The 20072-nt window shown below is 52.1% G+C and overlaps 1 protein-coding gene across 18 annotated transcripts in view; it reads right to left on the minus strand.

The window, feature by feature from the left end:
• Nucleotides 1-20072, minus strand: part of ANK1 (ankyrin 1) — a 213718-nt gene that overhangs the window by 55856 nt on the left and 137790 nt on the right. For 14 of the 18 annotated variants that reach the window (XM_073902542.1, XM_073902539.1, XM_073902545.1 and 11 more), the window contains exons 3-16: nucleotides 16451-16549; nucleotides 12513-12611; nucleotides 11833-11931; nucleotides 10736-10921; nucleotides 9649-9747; nucleotides 9085-9183; nucleotides 8691-8789; nucleotides 6470-6667; nucleotides 5003-5101; nucleotides 4481-4579; nucleotides 3829-3927; nucleotides 2565-2762; nucleotides 1891-1989; nucleotides 1347-1445 (exon numbers count right to left, since the gene is read on the minus strand). In XM_073902542.1, the coding sequence (XP_073758643.1) occupies nucleotides 1347-1445; nucleotides 1891-1989; nucleotides 2565-2762; nucleotides 3829-3927; nucleotides 4481-4579; nucleotides 5003-5101; nucleotides 6470-6667; nucleotides 8691-8789; nucleotides 9085-9183; nucleotides 9649-9747; nucleotides 10736-10921; nucleotides 11833-11931; nucleotides 12513-12611; nucleotides 16451-16549 (1671 nt within the window). The remainder of the gene's footprint in view (nucleotides 1-1346; nucleotides 1446-1890; nucleotides 1990-2564; nucleotides 2763-3828; nucleotides 3928-4480; nucleotides 4580-5002; nucleotides 5102-6469; nucleotides 6668-8690; nucleotides 8790-9084; nucleotides 9184-9648; nucleotides 9748-10735; nucleotides 10922-11832; nucleotides 11932-12512; nucleotides 12612-16450; nucleotides 16550-20072) is intronic. The other 4 variants (XM_073902550.1, XM_073902544.1, XM_073902553.1 and 1 more) reach the window with 1 other exon arrangement.

A 20072-nucleotide genomic window follows, 5' to 3' on the forward strand; every position in this document is an offset into this window, starting at 1 on the left:
TGGCTCCAATTTCTTTTCTATAAAGAGGGGAGTGAGGAGGCAGGGAGTCCAGCTCTTTATTTTTAGAGGCAGGAGTAAGCCACATCTTAGCAGGGCCGCATGCTCCGTCTACACAGTGACGTGGGCTTGCTACAACAGCGGGGACAGGAGCCCAAGGAGACAGAGGTGTCTGGGAGACGCTGTTGTCTCCAGCAAAGTGATGCTGGAAAATTCAGATGAGCATCCGTTCTGAGGAGGGGAGACAAACTGAAGGCCCGCACTGATTTTCCCTGGCTCGGGCTGTGTTCCCACTGAAGTCAGCAGGTGTCAGCTGTCATCACAGACCAATCCCCCCCACCCCCTGGAGGCTCCTCCTGCCACGTGGCTGAGGACTGGGGTGTGCTCTCCCCGAAATTATCCTGGTTTTCTGAGTCTTGGCTGCCCTGTAGTGAGCTCCCCGGAGTGCAGGGACCATGGGTGCATCCTTTGTGTCAGAGCCCTGCCCCCACCTCTCCCCTTCCTCCCCTGTGTGACCATCAGCCCCCTCCCCTCACAAACAAACACTGCCTGCTCTCTGGTCCCACACAGGCCAGCCTGTCTCCAAAAATGATCCTCATGACTAGCTTTATCCCTTCACCTTGTACTAGCTCCCCGCCACCCCCTGCCCCGCCCCGAAGTCAGATCTTACATAAGCAAGCCCAGTCAACTCCATTTACTTGGTTCCCCTGAGAGGCAATGAACCTGCTACTCAGGGCAGCGTCTTTCAGGGGCGGGCACACTGGCCTTATGTCCACCATGTAATATATGGGGGTGTGCCTTGTTGCAAAAACACCTTGATGTAAAAGTCTGAACTCATACGAGAAATACATTTGGGGGTGACTATTCACGTTTGAAAGAGGCCCCCCACTTCAAGGTTATGGCAGGGTCCCCCGCAACCCTGGATAGTTCTCCAAGTGGGGCCATTGTGCCAACAGGTCTCACCACCCCCAGAGATTCCTGGACATGCTGACCCTTGACAGCCGGCTGACAAAACGCAGCTGACAGAACTCGGTTGACACACAGTCGTTTGGGGAACCCGTTTGTTGTGTAACACGAATGCCACCTCTGTGAGGTAATCTGTTGCTGAGAAGTGGTACCCCTTTCCCACCCCACTCCTGGTCTCCAAATAGCAGCAATTACAGCAGGTAACATTTGTGTGAGCGAGGTGAGATCTCTGAGGTAAAAATAAAAGCAAAACACGAAAACCCTCCTGCTGCTCCTGGAACAGCCCCTCCTGACGGGGCGGCGGTGGGCCTGCCTTGCAGGGGCCGTGGCCCTGAGCAGGTCTGGCGCTGGAGCCCCCGGTGTGTGGCCCAGGGCGGGCTTACCCAAGCAGGGCTGTGCGGGGAGCTGCCCCGGGGAAGCAGCAGCCGGACGATGTCCAGGTGGTTGTGATGGACAGCCACGTGCAGGGGAGTCAAGCCATTCTGCAGGGAACAAGACAACAAAGACAACCACCCTCACTCAGCTGGCTTTCCACTAGCGATCCCTCCAGCTATCTATCGACAGCACCGCTTGGGGCTCTGTATCGCTTCTTTTATATATGGTGCCAGCTGGTTAAAAGGCTTCCAAATCCAGTCTTGATCTGAAGTCACTCCAGAGCATAACCCACCAGACCCAGGGCCACCTCTTTGTTCTGCAGGGCCCTGGGGGCCGTGGGCGGCCAGGCCCAGCACAATCAACACACTCGCTCAGAGAAGGCCACCAGGTTTTTCTAAGAGCACAGGGCCCTTGTCAGAAAGGGGGTCTAGCCAGAGCCCCTTCCCCCTGGATGGCCGCCCACTCAAAAGATGGACACAAGAGGCACAAGTAGCGAAGTGTGTCCTTTGCTCTGGCCTCAAAGCTGAGACAGGGCGGGAAGTTCAAGCTCACTTTTCCGGCCGCATTTGGATGCGCATCTCTTTCCAGCAGGAGCTCTGCCACCCTGACCTTGCCATACTTGGCCGCCACGTGGAGAGGGGTAAATCCTTTCTGAGGAGAGACACAGGCTGTCAGAAGCGTGGGGCGTCAGAGCTGTGCCCCCCGCCCCCAGAGCAAGAGCCCACGGCAAAGGAGGCATCCCACCTTCACCGGCATGGAGACACCAGCCACGTAAAGGACACGATTTCTGATCCCTCCCAGAGGCTGGGGCCCAAGAATCAGCAGGTTTCCTCTCCCACTTGCCACCTGCACCTCTGGTGATGGCACATATAATAACCATCCTGTGTTGTTACTCCACTACTCGCTAGTTGAGGGCAAGGGTTGACTAAGATTCATCTTAGTCCTTCTTGTATTCCCAGACCCGATTTGTCTAGAGCTAATAGCCAGTCCATGATAAGGGGATGAAGGCTCGGTGGGTGGACGAGAAAGGACAGTTTTACCACCTTTCTGGGGAAGGACGACACATCGGGCTCACAGATGGCGGCCAGTCTGGGGTGCTGGCCCTCCTGACTGCTTTCAACATCATCCGGGCCACACAGAGAACCAGGCGGGAGTGCCCATCCCGCACCCCAGGCCCGGTGGTGACTAGCCAGGCCCCTCTCCAGAACAGGGGAAAAAGGCTGTACCTTGGTCATGCATGCCTGGGATGCTTCCTTTTCCAGAAGGGCCAGGGCCGTCTCCACATGGCCCTCTCGGGCCGCAATGTGCAGGGGGGTGTGCCCGGCCATGGTGGCCAGGTTAGGACTGGCATTATTTTCTAGCAGGAGCTTCACCATGTTCATGTGGCCGATGCGAGCCGCACAGTGAAGCGGGGTCTGGTCATCCTGGGACCCAAAGTGAAAACAAAGAACAGGGCATGATCTTAAGGTTTCTTCATCCAACTCTTCACTTTACGAAGGACGAAGGTGAGGCCCAGAGAGGGTAAGTGACTTTCTCAAGGTCACACAGCTAGGAAGATGAAGAGCTGGAATTCAAATCAAGTCTCTGAGTTATAGAAACAAATACGCTCTCTCACTTCATCCTCACAACGACCCTTCAGGTTAGCTGTTATTTCCACCAAATTGCCAAAAGGCTCAGCCTTCCCATCTGTAAAATGGAAACAATAATCTACCTCATAGGGCTCTGGTTGGGATTAAGCAGGTAGTGTATATAAAATGTTTCACACAGTGTAACAGGCACTCTTCCTGTTTCCCAAGTCACGTCTGAGCAGAAACTTGCCTTTCTGCTTGAATGGGGTCGCAGGAAAGTCTAAACTGCTGAAGGGGAAAGGTGACTTTCTTCCCACCCTTGCTCCTCCTCCTCCCCTGATACTGAAGGGGTTCAAGGCGAGGGTCTCTGTGCTGTCGGGCCCAGCTGGGGGCCTCTGTGCGTGGCCCAAACACAAACCACCGTTCTAACTCTAAACAGAGCCTCTGTCATCAGTAGAGTAGGAAAACCCAATCTTGGGCAAAGCCCATCGCCTTGCACATTCAGTAGCAATTCTTACTGTTCCCTCGCCCAATCCCTGGAGAACACTTTTTACAACAAGGGGGCATCTCCCATTTTTTAGGTCAAGTAATTCCTGACTGGTTTTCATTGGTAACATATTCTCCAAAAAGTTGCCTCTCTTCTTACACCAGGACTGTAACCACCATGAAACCCTTTCAGCCCCCAAACCCTGCAGGCCAGCCATGCTCTTTGGGCTTTCATTATCCCAATGAATAGGATAGCTCTGATACAAACATATCTCCGGCCTTCTCAGAACCCCTGCAAAGCAGAATCTGAGCGTTCAGGGCAACCACGGTGGGAATGATGAGGAACCTTTGTGCCAGGCCTCTAATAAGGATGGATTTCTCCTCATTGCGCTTGAATCGCTTACATCCCAGGATCCTCCTGGCCTCCAGAACTCACCTTGGCCTTGGCATTGACTTTGGCTTTGTTCTGGAGCAAATATTTGGCCACTTCCGTGTGTCCTGCTCTGGCTGCCATATGTAGCGGGGTCTCCACTTTCTGTAAAACCACAGAATTATAGAAATGTTAATCCATGCCGAGTTTCCAAAAGGACACACGCAGAGTTCCAAAGTGCCAGCCTGGAGTAACTTGGTGGGTTTTCGTCCAAGAGGTGGAGTTGTCCCAACAAGCAGCTACTTTAGCCTTTAGCCTGCTGACACCTAGTGTGTGTGTGTGTGTGTGTGTGTGTGTGTGTGTGTGTGTGTGTGTGTGTGTGTGTGCGTGCGCACGCGCGCACATATGTACATGTTTTAGGTATACTTAAAAGTAAACCTCAGAGATAATGAATGCTAAAAACTATAAATGAATTCCCAGATAACACAGAAGTTCCCAAATTATTCTCTAAAAGAAAACTCCTAGGACTGACAGATGTGTGATGAATTTAATTGGGAAAGGCTCAATATATACACATATTCTCCCCAAACCTGCAGTCTCTCCTATTGCGAGAATTCTCGCTCTCTCCCCAGAGAAGAGACCTTAGGATCAGTAGCTCATCTCCCCTCTGAGCTCTCAGTCGAGAGGACAGAGCGCTTGCTCTCCCCAATGGGCTTACCACATTGGAGACATTGGGTGATGCCCCCCGCTGTAGGAGGTTCTTCACGATGGGCAGGTGCCCCATGAAGGAGGCCACGTGGAGAGGTGTCAAACCAGACTGGAACACACAAGAGAGGAATGAGAACAGAGGAGCCTTTTCCTGCTCCTACAAAGAAGAGAGAGCCAGATGAATCTAGTGCTTTCTTGTTTCTAGGGGCTCCAGAATGGTTTTCTAAGCAAAGGGAGTTAAATGAGATGCGTTTTTCTTCCAGGAAAATGGGTGGAGGAAAAAAGAAATCACTGCAGGGTGATTCTGTGTGCTTTACAACTCAAAAACTTGCATCTGGTCTTGGAAAGCTTCCTGAAACTTGACCCATGTCCCCCTGTCTCGGTCACCCAGTTTATTCCTTCAAGCAGTCTGGACTTGCATACACACACGCAGTCCTGCAGCCACATGGAGCTAAAAAGAACAACTGTCCAGAAAGCTTTTGGAGGAAGACCCCGGGCAGGGACCATTGGCCTGTCTGTGGAGTTCTCCTACCTCAGTGACAGCATCAATGGAGGCCCCCGTCTTCAGTAGCAGCTCCATGACACGGATGTGGTTCTTCTTGCAGGCGATATGTAAGGGGGTAAAGCCATTCTGCAGCCCCACACATAGGGAGACAGACAAGCAGGAACTTACAACACTAGGCCGAGGGTCCCCCAGACCCCCCTGCTGATGAAAAGGCAACCTCTGCCCACTGCCTGGACTCCGGTTACTGTCAGTCGCCCGAGAGGCAGCTGGCTCCCACTTTAGGCACCAAGCACGTTCCTGAACGAGTTGTTTATAAACCTTTTTTAAAAATTTAATCATATTTTTGGATGCACAAAAAGGGCCTGCTGTTTTAAGTTTCCTTCAGGGGAAACTGACAGTAAAGAGCACTTTTTGTGAAGCGAATCATGTTCCCTCTCCCCTGAAACCACTGATCATTTTTAGTAAAGTGGATTTCGGGATAGCAGCTCTGCTGTGTACGTCAACTCCACAGGGGCTAGGGAGTTTTATTTGTTTGTTTTTGTCTGTTTTTCCAGGGCTTTACTCTGATAGGCAGTGATTCTCCAAGTGGGGGGAGGGGATTTTGTCCCACCCCACCCCTGGGGGACACTGCTGATTGTCACCACCAGGGGAGGAGGGTATCAGCACCTGGGGGGGTGGGGGGCAAGGATGCTGCTAAACATCCCACCAGGCACAAGCCAGACCCCCACAACAAGGAATATCAGACCCAAAATGTCAGTAGTGCTGAGGCTGAGAAATGCCCCAGCTACCCCAGAATAGTCCCTGGTACGTGGCAAGAACTCAGTGAAAGCTTTCTGAATGAATGAAGGAGCCATCCTTGTGAGACCTGGAAGCTCTCCTGCCTTCTAAATTCTCCCCTGTGGGAGTAGGCAGAGAGGAGATGGTGGTCAAGGGCATGCTCTGTGCAGAACTCTGACCCCACCACACCCCTGACACTGTCCTGGGAACGCCTGGCCTGGGGCAAGAGTGAGAGGAGCCAGAGACTCTAGGCAAGAACTCACTTCTACACCAGCACTAGGAAAACTCTAAGTCCATGAGCAGAGGAAGGATACTTAGCTCAGCCCATTTCACTCACCCCCCAAAGCAGATACAAAAGTCAGGCAGCCTATAAGGAATCACTGTTCTGCAGCACCAGGCTGGCTTAGATGGAATGGCACCCCAACCCACACACATACCACGGAACCGCTTCTTAGTGAGGTCTCCTGGGCCCAATCCCCCTCCTCCATGACCTCAGCCTGTCATCGGGGTGCAGAATGGGGAGTGTGAAGGTCACCATCCTGCCTGTGTGTTGCCATGCCTCTTGGGCCCTAGCCAGTGCCACCACTTTCCAGGTCCCAAGTCTTGGGGGTACCTCCAGGCACCCTGGCCCTTCCCACCAGGCTCAGCCAATGCAGCTCTGGTCCTGCTTCCCTTCCTTTGCCCCTCTGGTGCCCTCTCTAGTGGCCTCCCACTCACCAGGGCTCTGGAATTCGGTTTGGCTCCTTTATCCAAAAGGACCTTGGCTACTCTGTGATGGCCACAGTGGGCTGCCACGTGGAGTGGGGTCAGATGGTCCAGGGTGATGTCGTCTATCTCTGCGTTGTATTGCAATAGAAGTCGGACACAGTCAAGGTGGTCTCCCTGAGCCGCCATGTGAATGGGGGATAAGCCATTCTGGAAGAAGAGGGAGAAACAAGCAGTTGCAAAGGAAATTCAAGGCGATGACTCCAACCTCGCTTCCTACTTCTTCCTTACACAATGCTTCCACATCTGGCCCCTGTGCTCATGGTGGTCTCTGACTCTGCTCTCCTTTCCACCTCATCAAATCCTCTAAGCCAGCTCCAGCCAGGCCCACCTCTTCCGGGAAGCCTTCCCTGACCACCCTAGACTTCTGTGGGCTTTTCTTTCTCTGTCCCACTCACTCGGACTTCCTCACAGATTTGTTGAATTGTGTCTGTAATTAACTTGTTGGGTGTGTGTCTCCATACTTAGCAGCCTCTTAAGATCAGTGACTGTGCGTCCTGTCTCTCATATACCCCACAAGCTCCATACGAGCACAAAACACACAACTGCGCTTTTGCATGAATGAATGACCACAATTTGGAACTCAGATCTAAATCCCTCTGTTCTTTGCTCCTAACAAACACACATCACTTAAACAACTTCCTTAAGGACTCTCACTGTTTCTTAGGTAGCAATCTCTTTTTAAAAAATAAATGAACAAACATTAAAAACAGAGGAGACTCTTTACTTGATCCTTCACACATTAATTCAACAAATATTTATTAAGCGATTAATGAGCACCACGTATGGGTTAAGCTCTGGGGAAACAAAAGAGAACAGACATAATCCCTGGTGGAAGGAAGCTTGTGGACCCATAGGCAAAGGAGGTAGAAACAGATACATTGTTGTCATTCAGTGTGGTAATATCAGGGAAGGCAAGTTCAAAGCACAGGAAGGTAGAGCTTCCAGGAGGGAGGATGGGGAAGGCTTTCAGAAGGAGGTGGCCGGGAGCTAGAACTTCTCTAGGAAGACAGAGGGGAGGAACCTCCCAGCGAAGGGAGCAGTGTGTGCTGTACCACAGAGGCAGAGATCCTCTGGGAACTCCGGGAGCTCTATCTTTGCATTTAAAGCTGCAGGAGGGCCAAGCCTGATGGGGGCGTGGAGCTGAGCTCCGGACAGGCAGGAGCAGCATCATGACAGTTTGTGAGCTCAGGAACTGGGATGTTAGCTTTCAGAAAGGGACCATGAAAAGATTCTCAGCAAGGGAGACACACAGTCAGGCTGTGTGACAGCTAGTATCCGTGTTATGGGTGGAATTGTGTCACCTCAAAATTCACATGTTCAAGTCCTAACCCCAGGAGCTCAGAATGTGACCTTATTTGGAAATCAGGTCACTGCCGATGTCCTTAGTTACGATGAGGTCTTCAGGGGGGCCCTGAAACCAGTATGACTGCTGTCCTCATAAAAAGGTGAAGTTTGGACACAGACACTCACACACAGAGACCATGCCACGTGAACATGAAGGCAGAGGTCAGGGTGATGACAAAGGAATGCCAAAGATTGTGAGCAACCACTGGACGCCAGGAGAGAGGCTTGGAACAGATCCTCCCCCGCCCCCAGCCTCTGAAGGTACCAGCCCTGCTGACTCTGATCTCAGATTTCCAGCCCCCAGAACTGTGGGGTAATGGGCCGCTGTGGTTCACGCCACCCAGTGAGGCAGTTTGCTACTGCAGCCCCGGCAAACTAATACAGGTAGTTGCCACTCAGAGAATTTCACAAAGGTCACACCATACTTCCCAACTGAAAAGTGGGAAGTCCTCAGTGAAGAACCTGGCCTGCCGCCTGTATTTGTAAATAAAGTTTTATTGGAACACAACTGCTAGTTTGCATATCATCCGTGGCTGCTTTCCTACTACAATGGCCGAGTTGAATCGTTGCAACAGAGATCGTGGCTTGCAAAGTCTAAAAATACTGACTATCTGACCCTTTAGAGAAAAAGTGTGCCGCGCCTGATCTAGCTAATAATTAAAGCTATACCAAGGGTCTCCCGTGTGACAGGCATTGGGGTACACATCACACTGGTTCAGTTAGTAGTATCAGCATCCCCGTTTTTTAGAGATGGGATTTGATCCTGGGTTGGCCCAACCTGAAGCCCTGCTGAAAGGATGCTCCTCGCGAAAGGGAAGCTACGAACCTTGGTTTTGGCTTGGATGGGTGCCCCGTGGTCCAGCAGGATCTCTGAGATTCGCACGTGCCCATTCCGAGCTGCACAGTGGAGAGGTGTCAATTCATCCTTTAAAAGACAGAGTCCAAAAGAGAAAGCCCCAAAGGCACCTATCAGAGCCACTGGAAGGAAGACTGCCCGCAGTACCCCTGAAACCACCGAAGCGAGGATGCTTCCTTAAGGACCAGCCCGACTCCAACCCATCTCGTTGTGTCTCCTGCTGCCTCCTGGCTCCCACTGCAGGCTGTTCTAGGATAATGGAGGCCCAGCACCAGCCCATCACAGAGAGCCCGCCACGCCAGCAGGGGCTCTGGAAGGCAGAACTCCCTCCCCTGTCCCCGCCGCGGAGCTCACTGGCACCCACCTTGGTCCTTGTTTCTATCTGGGCCCCGCGGTCCAGCAGGAGCCGCACCATGATCACGTTTCCCCTGCGGGAGGCGATGTGCAGTGGCGTGATGCCGTTCTGGAAGAGGAGGCATAGGGACCTGTCAGGCTGTGGCATCTTCCTCTCAAATGCAGCTGCTCTGCCCCCCATGCCCGTGTCCCCCCAGCCTTGCAGTGGCAGCAATGCAAGAAGCCACTTTCAGCCTACTCTTTAGGACACTTCTCACTTAAGAACAATCTCAAAACCTATGAGGACAGGACGGCATCCTGGTTAATCGCAGCAATCTGGCCGAGCCCTGTCTCCCAGCGTCATCACAACAGACTGGCAGAAAGCCCTGCCCTCCAGGCTTCCCACCTTGAGAGCGGGCAAATGGAAACTGATGGGTAGATGATCAGACACCCATTAAGGAGGAGCCTTAAGAGACACCAGGGCTGTCTCCCCCAAGGGCACTCGTGCCATAAGGAGGAACCCCGTGGTGTCACAGTGAGGGGCAGACAAGCCCAGAGCCCAGGCCCAAGAGTGGGGCCTGCCGGAGGGCCTTACCTGGGGCGTGAAGTTGACACTGGCACCCCTGTTGAGGAGTAACTGGGCCACATTGAGGTTCTCGTAGTGAGCTGCGATGTGGAGGGGGGTGAATCCCGTCTGGGGCACAACAGAGGGGGACAACTTGTCACAAGCCATGCTCTGCCATTTCCACCTCAGAATAAGGACAGGGATTCTGGAAATGTTGGCAGGGCCCAAGGACCCGAGACGGAGAGGTTTGCTGAAGGGGTCGAGAAAGGCTTTGCCGCAAGTCATATTCAAAGCTGGGTCCCACCTCCGAGGGCCCCCCATTGTTTGTTTTGTGGTTCCTGTGGACAAACCACAGACTAGCATTACCTCAAACTCGGCAGGGCCCACTTATGTGAACGGTTACTTACGAAGAAATGTTAATTAATGAACAAAAAGTGTTACTGGGGCCATGATCTTCACTCTAGAGATTGTTTCAGCCCCCTAAAAGGGCGCGGCAACTCAGCTGGCTGGCCAAAGTGGTCCTTTGGGCCCCTTGGTGGGTCATCATCATTCTGTCCCATAACCTGAGACCATGCCTAATCCAGTCAACAGCCTCCCAGATAAAACCCAGCAACCGTGGGGTGGAGGGACCATGTGAATAGCTCAGGGCAATCCACTCCCACTATAGAAGAAGTCATCAACAGCCTAACTTACAGATAATGGATCGGCAGTGACTCAGAACATCTGACAGCTAGAGGTCCAAGCCCCTGGGGAGCCCTCCCCAGTCTCACCTCCCCACGTAGGGACACCTCCCTTCCTCCACTGGGGGCCAGCCAGGAAAAGAGGGGCATACATTCTAGAACACCACCTGCCAGATCCCAAAGCCAGCCTGCCCTGGATACTTTTCTGGATGACCAGGAGCAACAAGAACATTCCCTGCTCCACACCAAGCACATTTTCCTGGGTGTTCACTAGGGCGTTTAAAACTCCTCCAGGTCACTAGTGGGAACCTGGAGGCCCCGTGGGGGCTGGTGGTGCTCCGAGTGCACGGCTGGTGCCGCCTCCGGCCACGGTGCATTCTCAGGGAACGGCTGGGGGTCAGCCCTATGGCTCCGCGGCCAGGGAAGGCCGCCCTCACCTTGGAAAGCACGTCAGGGTTGGGGTCATTCTGCAGCAGCACTGCGGCTGTCCGCGTATCGTCGTTGCGCGCCGCGATGTGCAGGGCGGGCAGGCGCACCTTCCCTTTCGTCCCATAGTTGATGAGGTGGGCCACCACGTTCTCGTGACCCTGCTGCAGAGCCACTGCTAGAGGAGTGAAGCCGTCCTGGCCACAGGAAAGGAGGAAAGATCCATTTGCTCCGACCCTACCCGACCACCATCTTCCAGGCAGGACGCACGCTTTCACACCTCAGGGCTCTTGCTTGTGACAGGCCCTCAGCCTGCAATGACTTTCTTACCATTCAGAGCCCTCTTTATCTGTCAAGCTCAGATTAAATGCCACCTCTGCCTTAAAGTCTCTCTTGGCCCCACTTTCTTTCTCTGCAATCTCCCTGAGCGCAGAGCCATTCATTTTCCTTTATGACTTGTTCCCAGTCTGACTGAGTGCTTGGAGTGCTCCTTGCCTACCCTCCCTTGCACCCTTCAACATGGCAAAGGATCATTCATTTCTTCATTGCACGAGTATTAGTAGCACCTACCAAATGCTAGAAACTATGCCAGGACCTGAGGATTCGATTGTGAGCTACTGTGATTAATCTCCTCGGTTATATGCCGAGGGGCACAGGACCCCACGAACTGGCGAAGCAGAATGAGCACAAAGTCACCTAACTGCTGAGTGTTATAATGTTAGTAGTCAAGAGAAGCTTTGGCTCTATCTAGTTCAATTTCATCCTTTCGTCAATGACAAAACTCAGGACCAGAGTTGACGTGACTCATGGCTTATGGCAGGATCCTTTCTCATTAGGGTCCGGCCTTCAGTGGTGCTTAGTGTGGGAAGAACAAGCTTGAGTCTGATGTCATTTCTCTGGTATGTGTCTGGGCATTCCTCAAGACCCATGACTCTGTCTCTTCTTCCCTCGCATAGCCTGGCAGCACCCGGAATTAGTGCAGTGATCAGAAGGTAGAGAGCATGCAACGACACTCTACACTGCGACAAAGGAAGTCTTTCAAGCCACGTCCCAGGTGTCCTGCACCCGGGGGCGTCCAGTAGTGAGGCCATTTGCCCCAGGTACTTACTTCTGTGGCTACATTCTGATTAGCTCCATTTTCCAGTAAAAACTTAACCACTTCCAAGTGATTCTCTTGTGCTGCCATGTACAGGGGTGTAAAGCCTTTCTGTAGACCAAGAGCAAAAGTCATTAACATTCACCCACAAAAGGAGAGATGCTAAACCCGGTGCACAATCCTCTCAACTTGAGGACAGCTCTCTCTTCATCCTATTTTCACCTAGCCCACAGGGCCATGTCCCCACCAATATCTCCTGTTGGAAAAACAGGCTTTGAAACGGCTTAGTGGGATTATTACAAAAGGCCACCAGGTGGGGGCGACAGTCCATGGACAACAGCATCATCTTGCAGGACACACACACACACACACACACACACACACACACCCTCTATTTTCACTCCCTTCCTCATGAACCCCCCATGTCCCACCCACCCCTAAACAGGCTTTCTCTCCCCAAGTGAGCCATAGCTAGATATATTGTTTGGCTGGTTTAACTGAACAGAGATGGGGCCCTCAATGATCAACCACATCCTTCATAGAATATGCAATAGAAGCATGAAAACATAATAAGGATGCCTTCATTACTGCTTAGAGACACACTGCCGATTAATCTAGACCATGCGCCCGCAATATTACAGAAATGCAGGTGGAGAAGAAGGGCAATGCCTGGGACCCCAGAGGACCATTACCTGTGACTGGGCGTTGACATTGGCGCCATAGTTGACCAGCTCCCGGACCACCTCATCCTGACCGGCGAGGGCGGCGATGTGCAGAGCTGTGTTCCCTTTCTGAAACACATGGGGGAGAAGAAGCAGACGAGGTTTCCCACTGGGCTGTCAACGGTACCGTGACGGTCAAAGGTAAAGTCACCATTAAGGGTACACTAACAAGGCTGCAGGTTGGGGTGGGGGACAGTGGGCTTTCTTTAGGGCCAAAAGGGGTAGACAACACCCATGAGTGTGCCTGACCCATTATACACCTTGAAATAATACCGAAAGCCCAAGGAGGAAAAGCCTTCCTGTTTTCCACACAAAAAATCACGCTAAAGAATAAAGAAGCCACTTTTCAACACCGAATCTGCTGCCTGCAGACATAGCGTTCTGTCATCGGCTGACAGTCAGCATTCCTCAGGACACACACTGAAAGGTTTGCCAGGCAAGCCGGCCTTCCGTGGACTTCCAGCTCCTCACAAGCTGCAACTGCAGGACGACGCAGAGTCCCCGAGAGGCCCAGAGCCCTGGGGAAGGAGGCCGGCAGAGGCCGTGGGCTCGGTGCCCTTCACCCGAAGCTGGGCCAAGGGGGGACAGAGGACTGAGAGCCGAAGAGAGGAAAGGGCAGAAATACGTAAAGGGACTGGGGGCAGGTTCTGAGGAGGTGACTAGAACACTCAGATTTTCTTGTCCAGATCCATTCTGGGTATTTAGCAATTGGTAGACGGGGGTCAGGTCTGGCAGGCTGCTTGTGATCAGGATGCCGGCCTTCCTGCCAGTCTTCCTCCTGCCTCCCAGATGTCCTGGGGCTGGAACACAGGCACATTCTCTGACTCACCTATGTGACCCCACTGGCACCCCTGCTCAGTGAGAGGCAGGCAGGACAGCCCCCCCCCCCCGCCTCGCCGACAGCTTCTGTCCATAGGGCGGGCAGGAGAAAATGGGACCATCTGGGCCCATCTGTCCCTCTGCTACTTAAGGAGCAGAGATCTCAAATGAACTCATCTTTTTATAGTTCAGATGGTATATAATTTACCTAAACTACATAAACCCTTGCTAATCCATCTCAGGCAACTCAAGCCCCGACAAGTAGGGACTTCAAACTCAGTCCATGCACTGGGGCCATCTGCCACTGGGAGAAGAGTGTCCTCACCCAGGCAGAACAGAGCAGCGCGGGCGCCAAGTTCTGTGGCCCCTCAGCCAGCACGGCCCCAGGCGCCCGCAGGTGGGAGAAGTAGCCCCACAGAGGGCTCCTGGGGGCTGGAGGGGGCTCAGGTCTTTGTTTCTTTTAAAATGTGGCCCATATCAGGCCAGAGGGCCCTGCTTGTCACCTCCTAAGGGTGTCTTTTTGATTTCTCCTTAAGTTCCATTTGATAAACCAAAGGGTTCTTCCTCAAATATCTGTCAGAGAATAAGTGCCAGAAATGAAGGTATAGATGCTAATTAATCATTTTTCATAGAAGTCCAAAGAGCTTACATTTAGAGGCCTTGGCACCTGGGTCCGACTCACTCACTGTACCAAGTGGGACACGACTGTTGGCACCAGAACCTTCTCTAGAAATCAGGACTCCGATCTCCAAGTCTCCCCATTTAGAAGGAAGTGTGCTGTGCCCATCCATGCGAATGCTGCACACTGAGCACATGTGGGTCAGGTGCTAGTCCAGGCGTGGGAGTATAGGAATGACGGACACTCAGCCTTCTTGCCCTCAGAAGTCAGTTGTTGCTTCCCACCTGCCCCTTTCTGCCTGAAATCACAGGACATCCAAGGTCTCCCCACAGAAACCCATGTGGGCGGCAGGGGAGGGGGACAGCTGGGCCCACGTGGAACCCTGACTATGGATCCTGGCCTACCTTCTGGATCTGGGCTGAGGGCAGCACGGGTGATGGGTAAGAGCAAAGGGGAGACTGTGGGAAACAGAACCCCCACCTACACATACGTGCACACTGTGCAAAGTGCAAGAGGGCCCTGACCTGGGGTGAGGGTCACAGGGCAAGGAGGTAGGGCTTCTGTTTCCTCCACCCTTCCCTCTGCATGAAGGAACATGCCCTCGAAGAAGCAAAAAAAATTCTTAGCTACGTGTGATCCACAAAGACCCACTTTGTCCACTGGCAGGGGGTCCCGGAGCTCCTGGAAGGGAGGCGGCTGGGGTAGGTGCGGGGTAGACAGGAGCAGGGAGATTAGGGCTTTCTCCCTCACCACCAGCCTAGAGGCTGAGCATGGGCCTCTGAGAGGCAGAGACGGGAGGATGGGGACACGGATGCTTTTGTTTTGTGCTTTTAAAATTTCTAAGCACAGCTTAGGAAACTATATTGGTTTTGGCTTTTTTACTCTTTTCTTTTTTTAATCTTTCTCCTGCTTGCGAGACCCATTAGAATTCCCCAATCTGCTAGGACTCTTGCTCAGCCCACGGTTTCTGCTTCACCTTTTTTTCCTCCCTCTGTGTGGCATTCAGAAACCACGTTGGCTCACAAAAATGCCTATAAATAACAAAGACACACCAAGCGCTCGCTTGCAAAATAACAATCAAAGGGGGAAATTCGGCAAGAGCGAAAACGCTGAAGCGCACTATTGGCACCACTCGCCCGGAGCCCGCAGATGGCGCGCTGCAGGCAGCCAGGTACGTGGGAGCACCAGAAGGAAAACTAATCGCGTCCCCTTTGTCCACAGAAGAAGGGTGGAAACCACTGGTGCCTGTCAGGGAAAAAACAAAAACAAAAACAAAAAACGCCGCACAGACGTCCAGGAAGAACAACTCTTGTCTATGTCACCGGTGCGCTCTCTTCACCTTCGGGAAATGGCATGAAAATTCCAGGATTTGACTGCCAGGGATGACTGTACCTTCATAATATTCGGGTAATACTCTTCATAACCACTGTATCTGCTGTCTACCTAGTGTTCTTCTGGTTCTCCGCTCGAGAGGGGGCAAACACGCTTGCCGCCCGGAACTGAAATTGGGGCTGGGTGTGAGAGCACCCCGGGTAAGAAACAGCAAATGGGAAGAAAGAGGCCGGCGGGACAAAGCCAGGAGGAAAACCGCGGGAAGCAACAGGGAAGGAGGAGAAGAGGAAGCAGTCCTCGAGTCAGCAGAGAGAGGTGATTTTTGTGTGTAGTTCTGTTTTGAAATGCCGGCAGCAGCATCTTGCTCACTAAGCAAACAGGATGGATGGACGTAAGAAATAAAACCGATTTTGCAACCTCTAGGTGCATAATTCTGTGACATGGTTTCTGGGCTCGCGTCCCTGGGGCTACGGGGAAGAGTGTGATGGTGTGGGGGCTGGGACCGCAGCCTTCGCCCAGTGCCTCCTAATAGGAGCTGAGAACGCTGTTCAGGGGAATCAGGGAGGGGAGGAAGGAAGTGTGGAGCTGTCCAAGGAGATTGCTGGAGAAGGCTAACTGCGACAGTCTGGCCCTCTCCTCCTGACCTCAGTAGCAACACAGCCACCAATATTCGCTGATGCCTGTTCGTTTGTCATCTGAATCCTGAAACCAAGTATTATCATCCCCATTTCATAGAGGAGGGAGGGAACTGAGACTTCTCACTAGCTACCTGCCCACAGTCACAGAGCATGAAGTATCCCTGCTGGGATTTGGACCCCGGGCACCTGACTGTGGGGCTTCTGGTGCTCTTAGCCCCTGCGCTGGAATCAAAGACCCCAAGAAAACAGAAGGCCAAAAAAAGGGTTCTATTTCTAGGTTTCTAATCTAACGAGGAGGATAAAGAAAAGCCCACTCTTTTGTGGAAATAGGGTCCTGTGCTTTTCAGGTGACTTCAGGGATGCCTAGAACTAGGAAGCAATGGGAAAGACAAGAGAAATTCAGAGGCACGCTTGGGTTTCTCTCAAGTTTGGGACAAGACATGAGGGACCCCCACACTTGAATTATCAATGAAAAGCTCCCTGCTCCCTAAGAGACGTACCTTGGTTGTCGTTTCTAGAATGATTTCTTTGTGCAGAAGTTCAACCACCATCTTCACATGGCCTTCTTTAGAGGCCAGGTGCAAGCCGTTCAGCCCATTCTGTGAAGAGCAGAGAGGCAGGAAGAGTGTGGTTAGGGGACTATGCATTCTGCTGTTCCAGTGGTTGGGGTGAGGCCATTTCCCTGTGAAGAGATGTGTGACAGGCCAGAAGGAAGAACCGGAGGGGCCCTGAGTGGTGCTGGCCCAGCCTCTCCAAGTTCTTTTCCGCAGAAGTGCCAGGTAATAGGAAAGCAGGGCAATAACAAGACCACCACTGCCCGGATTCATCTCCATCTTAAGTGTGGAGAAGCTCTCACTAAGGCAGTGGGTGACCCTGAAATTCAGATCTTGGCCAGGCTTTTGGCAATCACTTCATGGAAGTGCTATAGCTTCAACACCCCGGTTAATTTTCACGGCAGCAACCAGTAAAAGCAAAGGGGCAACACCAGTATATCCTAAACATTTGCAGAGCTAGATGCATATTTAGTAAAAAAAAAAAAAAAAAATTCTGAAATAAGGTCTTTTGAGAATTAAATACCACCAGCCACCCAGCTATAAGATTTCTCTGACAGAAGAATCAGTATTAAAATAGCCCCTTGGCCACCTTGCCATTTCAAATGTGGTCATAGCGTGTCTGACAATTCGATTGTGGGGTATGGGGTGGGAAGAACCAACACTATCCATGCCTGCTCGGCAGTCCAGGGGAGCAGAACTCTCCCTGACCACAGAAACTTCCAGCCATACGTGACGAGGTACGAGAGAAGGCTTTACTCGGCACTTTCGCATGTCCCGTCTTCTGATCCTTGCACTTAAGATGCCTGGAAACTTCCTGGCAAAAGCTGACTTCAAAGAGTGCGACTTAGAGCCACACATAATTCCGACAATATGATGGAACTCATTTCGCTTCCAGTGATGAGCAGATCTTGGCTCCGTAAGGAAGATGACTGTAGTCAATCAGCGCTCCCCATGCCCTACTGTTGTGTTTTCCTCCTCCACCTCCTTGCCCACCAGCCATTTCCCCCTCTTCTCCCATTCCTTCCTGTCTCCTGTTTCAGTCAACGCCGTTCTAGCATGTTCCCTTTCAGGGGATGCCCTGCAGCCACCGCAGGCTCTGGCTAATAAGAAAGACCCTTGCCACCACAGCAGAGGGGCTTGGCTCCTGACGGTGTGCCTCCTGCAGCCCCACCTAGCACGGGCCCCTGAAATCCCCACTTTCCCTTTGTGTCCGGGCATTCAGAACCCAAATGCTCGTGGCCAGGGACTGTCCTGCCCACGGGAGCACCAGAACGCCAGCAGCCAGCATCAGGAGATTCCTGTTAAAACGCAAATATTCTATCTGGGAGTGGCAGCGCATTAACCTTTAACAGGTGCGTTCTGTTGCTTTGCTAATACTGGCAGAGGAAGTAATGAGGGAACACTGCAATAAGGAGAGGGAGGGCAGGTACCTCGGGATGGGAGAACGGAAGGTATCTAAAACTCTCTTTACACTGGTGCCTTGAACAGGGAAAATAAAACGGGTGCCTGGGGTGTCAGAGCAAAGAGGAAGTGGGCTCCGAAGGGAACTTCACCTCATTTCTATTTAATCGGGCCCTCCCTGCACCCCAAAACACGCAGAGTGCAGTGGGCCAAATCTTTGCATGTCAGCACTGCCAGCTTGGCTAGGGAATGTGTGGGGGTTGGGGGGCGATGGAAGGGCTGTCTCATGCAACATTTCCTCATGCAAGTGCCTAGAAATCACCGTAAGATGTTTTCCTCTTGCAGATTGTGCACACCATTACATGCAGCGTCCCAAGTAGTGTGAATTATTCACACCCCGGTGTGAACGGGCTTATCCAATAAAGGCTGGGTTCCCGTCAGGTTTGATAACAGAAAGGGAGACAGTGATCTGTGAGAACAGGAATCTGGGGGAGGGAGAAGAACACTGGGTGGCAGTAAACCAGTTCCCCTCAAATCAATCTGCAAAACACAAATTCACTGAAAAGCAGTCTGTCCAGGGACTGGGGCTCTGGAAGCCTGGAGCCCCTCCCTGCAGCTTCGGGCCCTGGGCTCTACCCCAGGGCAGGTCTGCCCAGGAGCCCCTCCTCCCTCCCAGTGCACTGCGTTCTGCCATTCCCCTCTTGAAACCCAGCAGTGTTCTGGAAGGTTCCCTGCGAGCACGCTGGTGTCTGCAGCTGCTGCAGTGTGCTTCCCGCAGGGGACTCGGCTGTGGCGACAGGGAGAGTGGCACGGTGCTGACTGCTGTGGGTTTAGTGCTTACTTGGGCAGCACGGTCCCTTCCCATCAGCGGTCGCGGCTCCTGAATGCCTCAAAGCTGGGGAGTTGGCAAGTCAACAAGGAAAACACCCAAGTTGACTGCTGATGCTCCAGGGTATCTGTCCCTGCTCTTTGGAGCCCGTGTCAGCATCTCCATCCAGAGGGATTCTAGACGTCCTGTCTGCCCAGAGGATGGAGTGGAATGGGAGGTTGGGATCCCTGAATGAATGCTGAGGAAATCAAGGTCTGGGGTAGTCAAACGAGTAGCCAAGGTCACACATCTTTTCTAGGGCACAGCCACATAGAAAACAAATCTGGATTTCCCAAGAAAAAAAGGGCTTGGGGTTTTTTGTTGGTGGTGGTTTTTGTTGTTGTTTTTGCCCCTAGGAACTAGTAGGTTTCCATCAGAGGATAAAAGCCTATTTCTCCTTGTTTTGCTCACCAGGCAGCTCAGAACAAAGCCTCAGTCACGATCACTCACACGGGTCCGGTCATGGCCATTATAGTTTGACATACAGGATTTTATTCCTTGCTCTGGTCCACAGAAAGCCCTTCTGCTTTCCTCCCTGCATCACAGGCCTCCCTCCAACAGCTACACTCCTGGCAGAAGGTGGCCACTTATAAAAGGGACCATCCGAATAGATCTGCAGTCAAATGCTCTACCCCCTCATCCGAATAGATCTGTATCTTAAATTGTGTTACTCAGCTTCCATCCCAGATCCTGGATCAATGTTCTCTTTCTTCTTTATGACTTTGTATTTTTCTGACTCTATTTTTAATTTGTTTTCAACACAGTCACCCTAAGTCACTTCGGAGTCTATCACTGCAGTGATCTGAATGCAATGCCCTCCTCAGAGCCACAGAACCGAGCCCCATTTGACGTGCATAGGAGATCTGAAAGAAGGACCGGAACTTATCGTAGAACAAGATCACCTATGGAACACGGCTGGACCGAACACTTATTTCAGCTACACTCGGAGTCACGGCAGTTACCTAAGGTGAGCATTTCTTTAATCCAATTCAGACAAAATTTACTGAGAACCTGTTCCGTGCCTGGCACCACGCTAGAGATAAATAAGACGCAGACCCCTTATCCTTGAAGATCTCAATTTAACAGAGGCAACAGATGTGTAATAAATAAGTGCAAGATAATGTTAAAATGCCCCAAATGGCACGCATGAGATTAGAAGGAACACAGAGGAGGAAGGAGTGCTCCGCCCAGAGGGCCATGACATCTTCCTGGAGGCTTTTTCAAGGCAGCCTGTGTGCAGGCAGGGTTACAAGTTCATTAACAATGGCAAGATGAGTTGTTTCTGAGTTTAAATTCTAA

This window comes from Callorhinus ursinus, unplaced genomic scaffold, assembly GCF_003265705.2.
Source record: "Callorhinus ursinus isolate GAN/ISIS: 27379988/994484 unplaced genomic scaffold, GSC_fseal_2.0 scaffold17, whole genome shotgun sequence".
NCBI classification, from domain to species: Eukaryota; Metazoa; Chordata; class Mammalia; order Carnivora; family Otariidae; genus Callorhinus; species Callorhinus ursinus.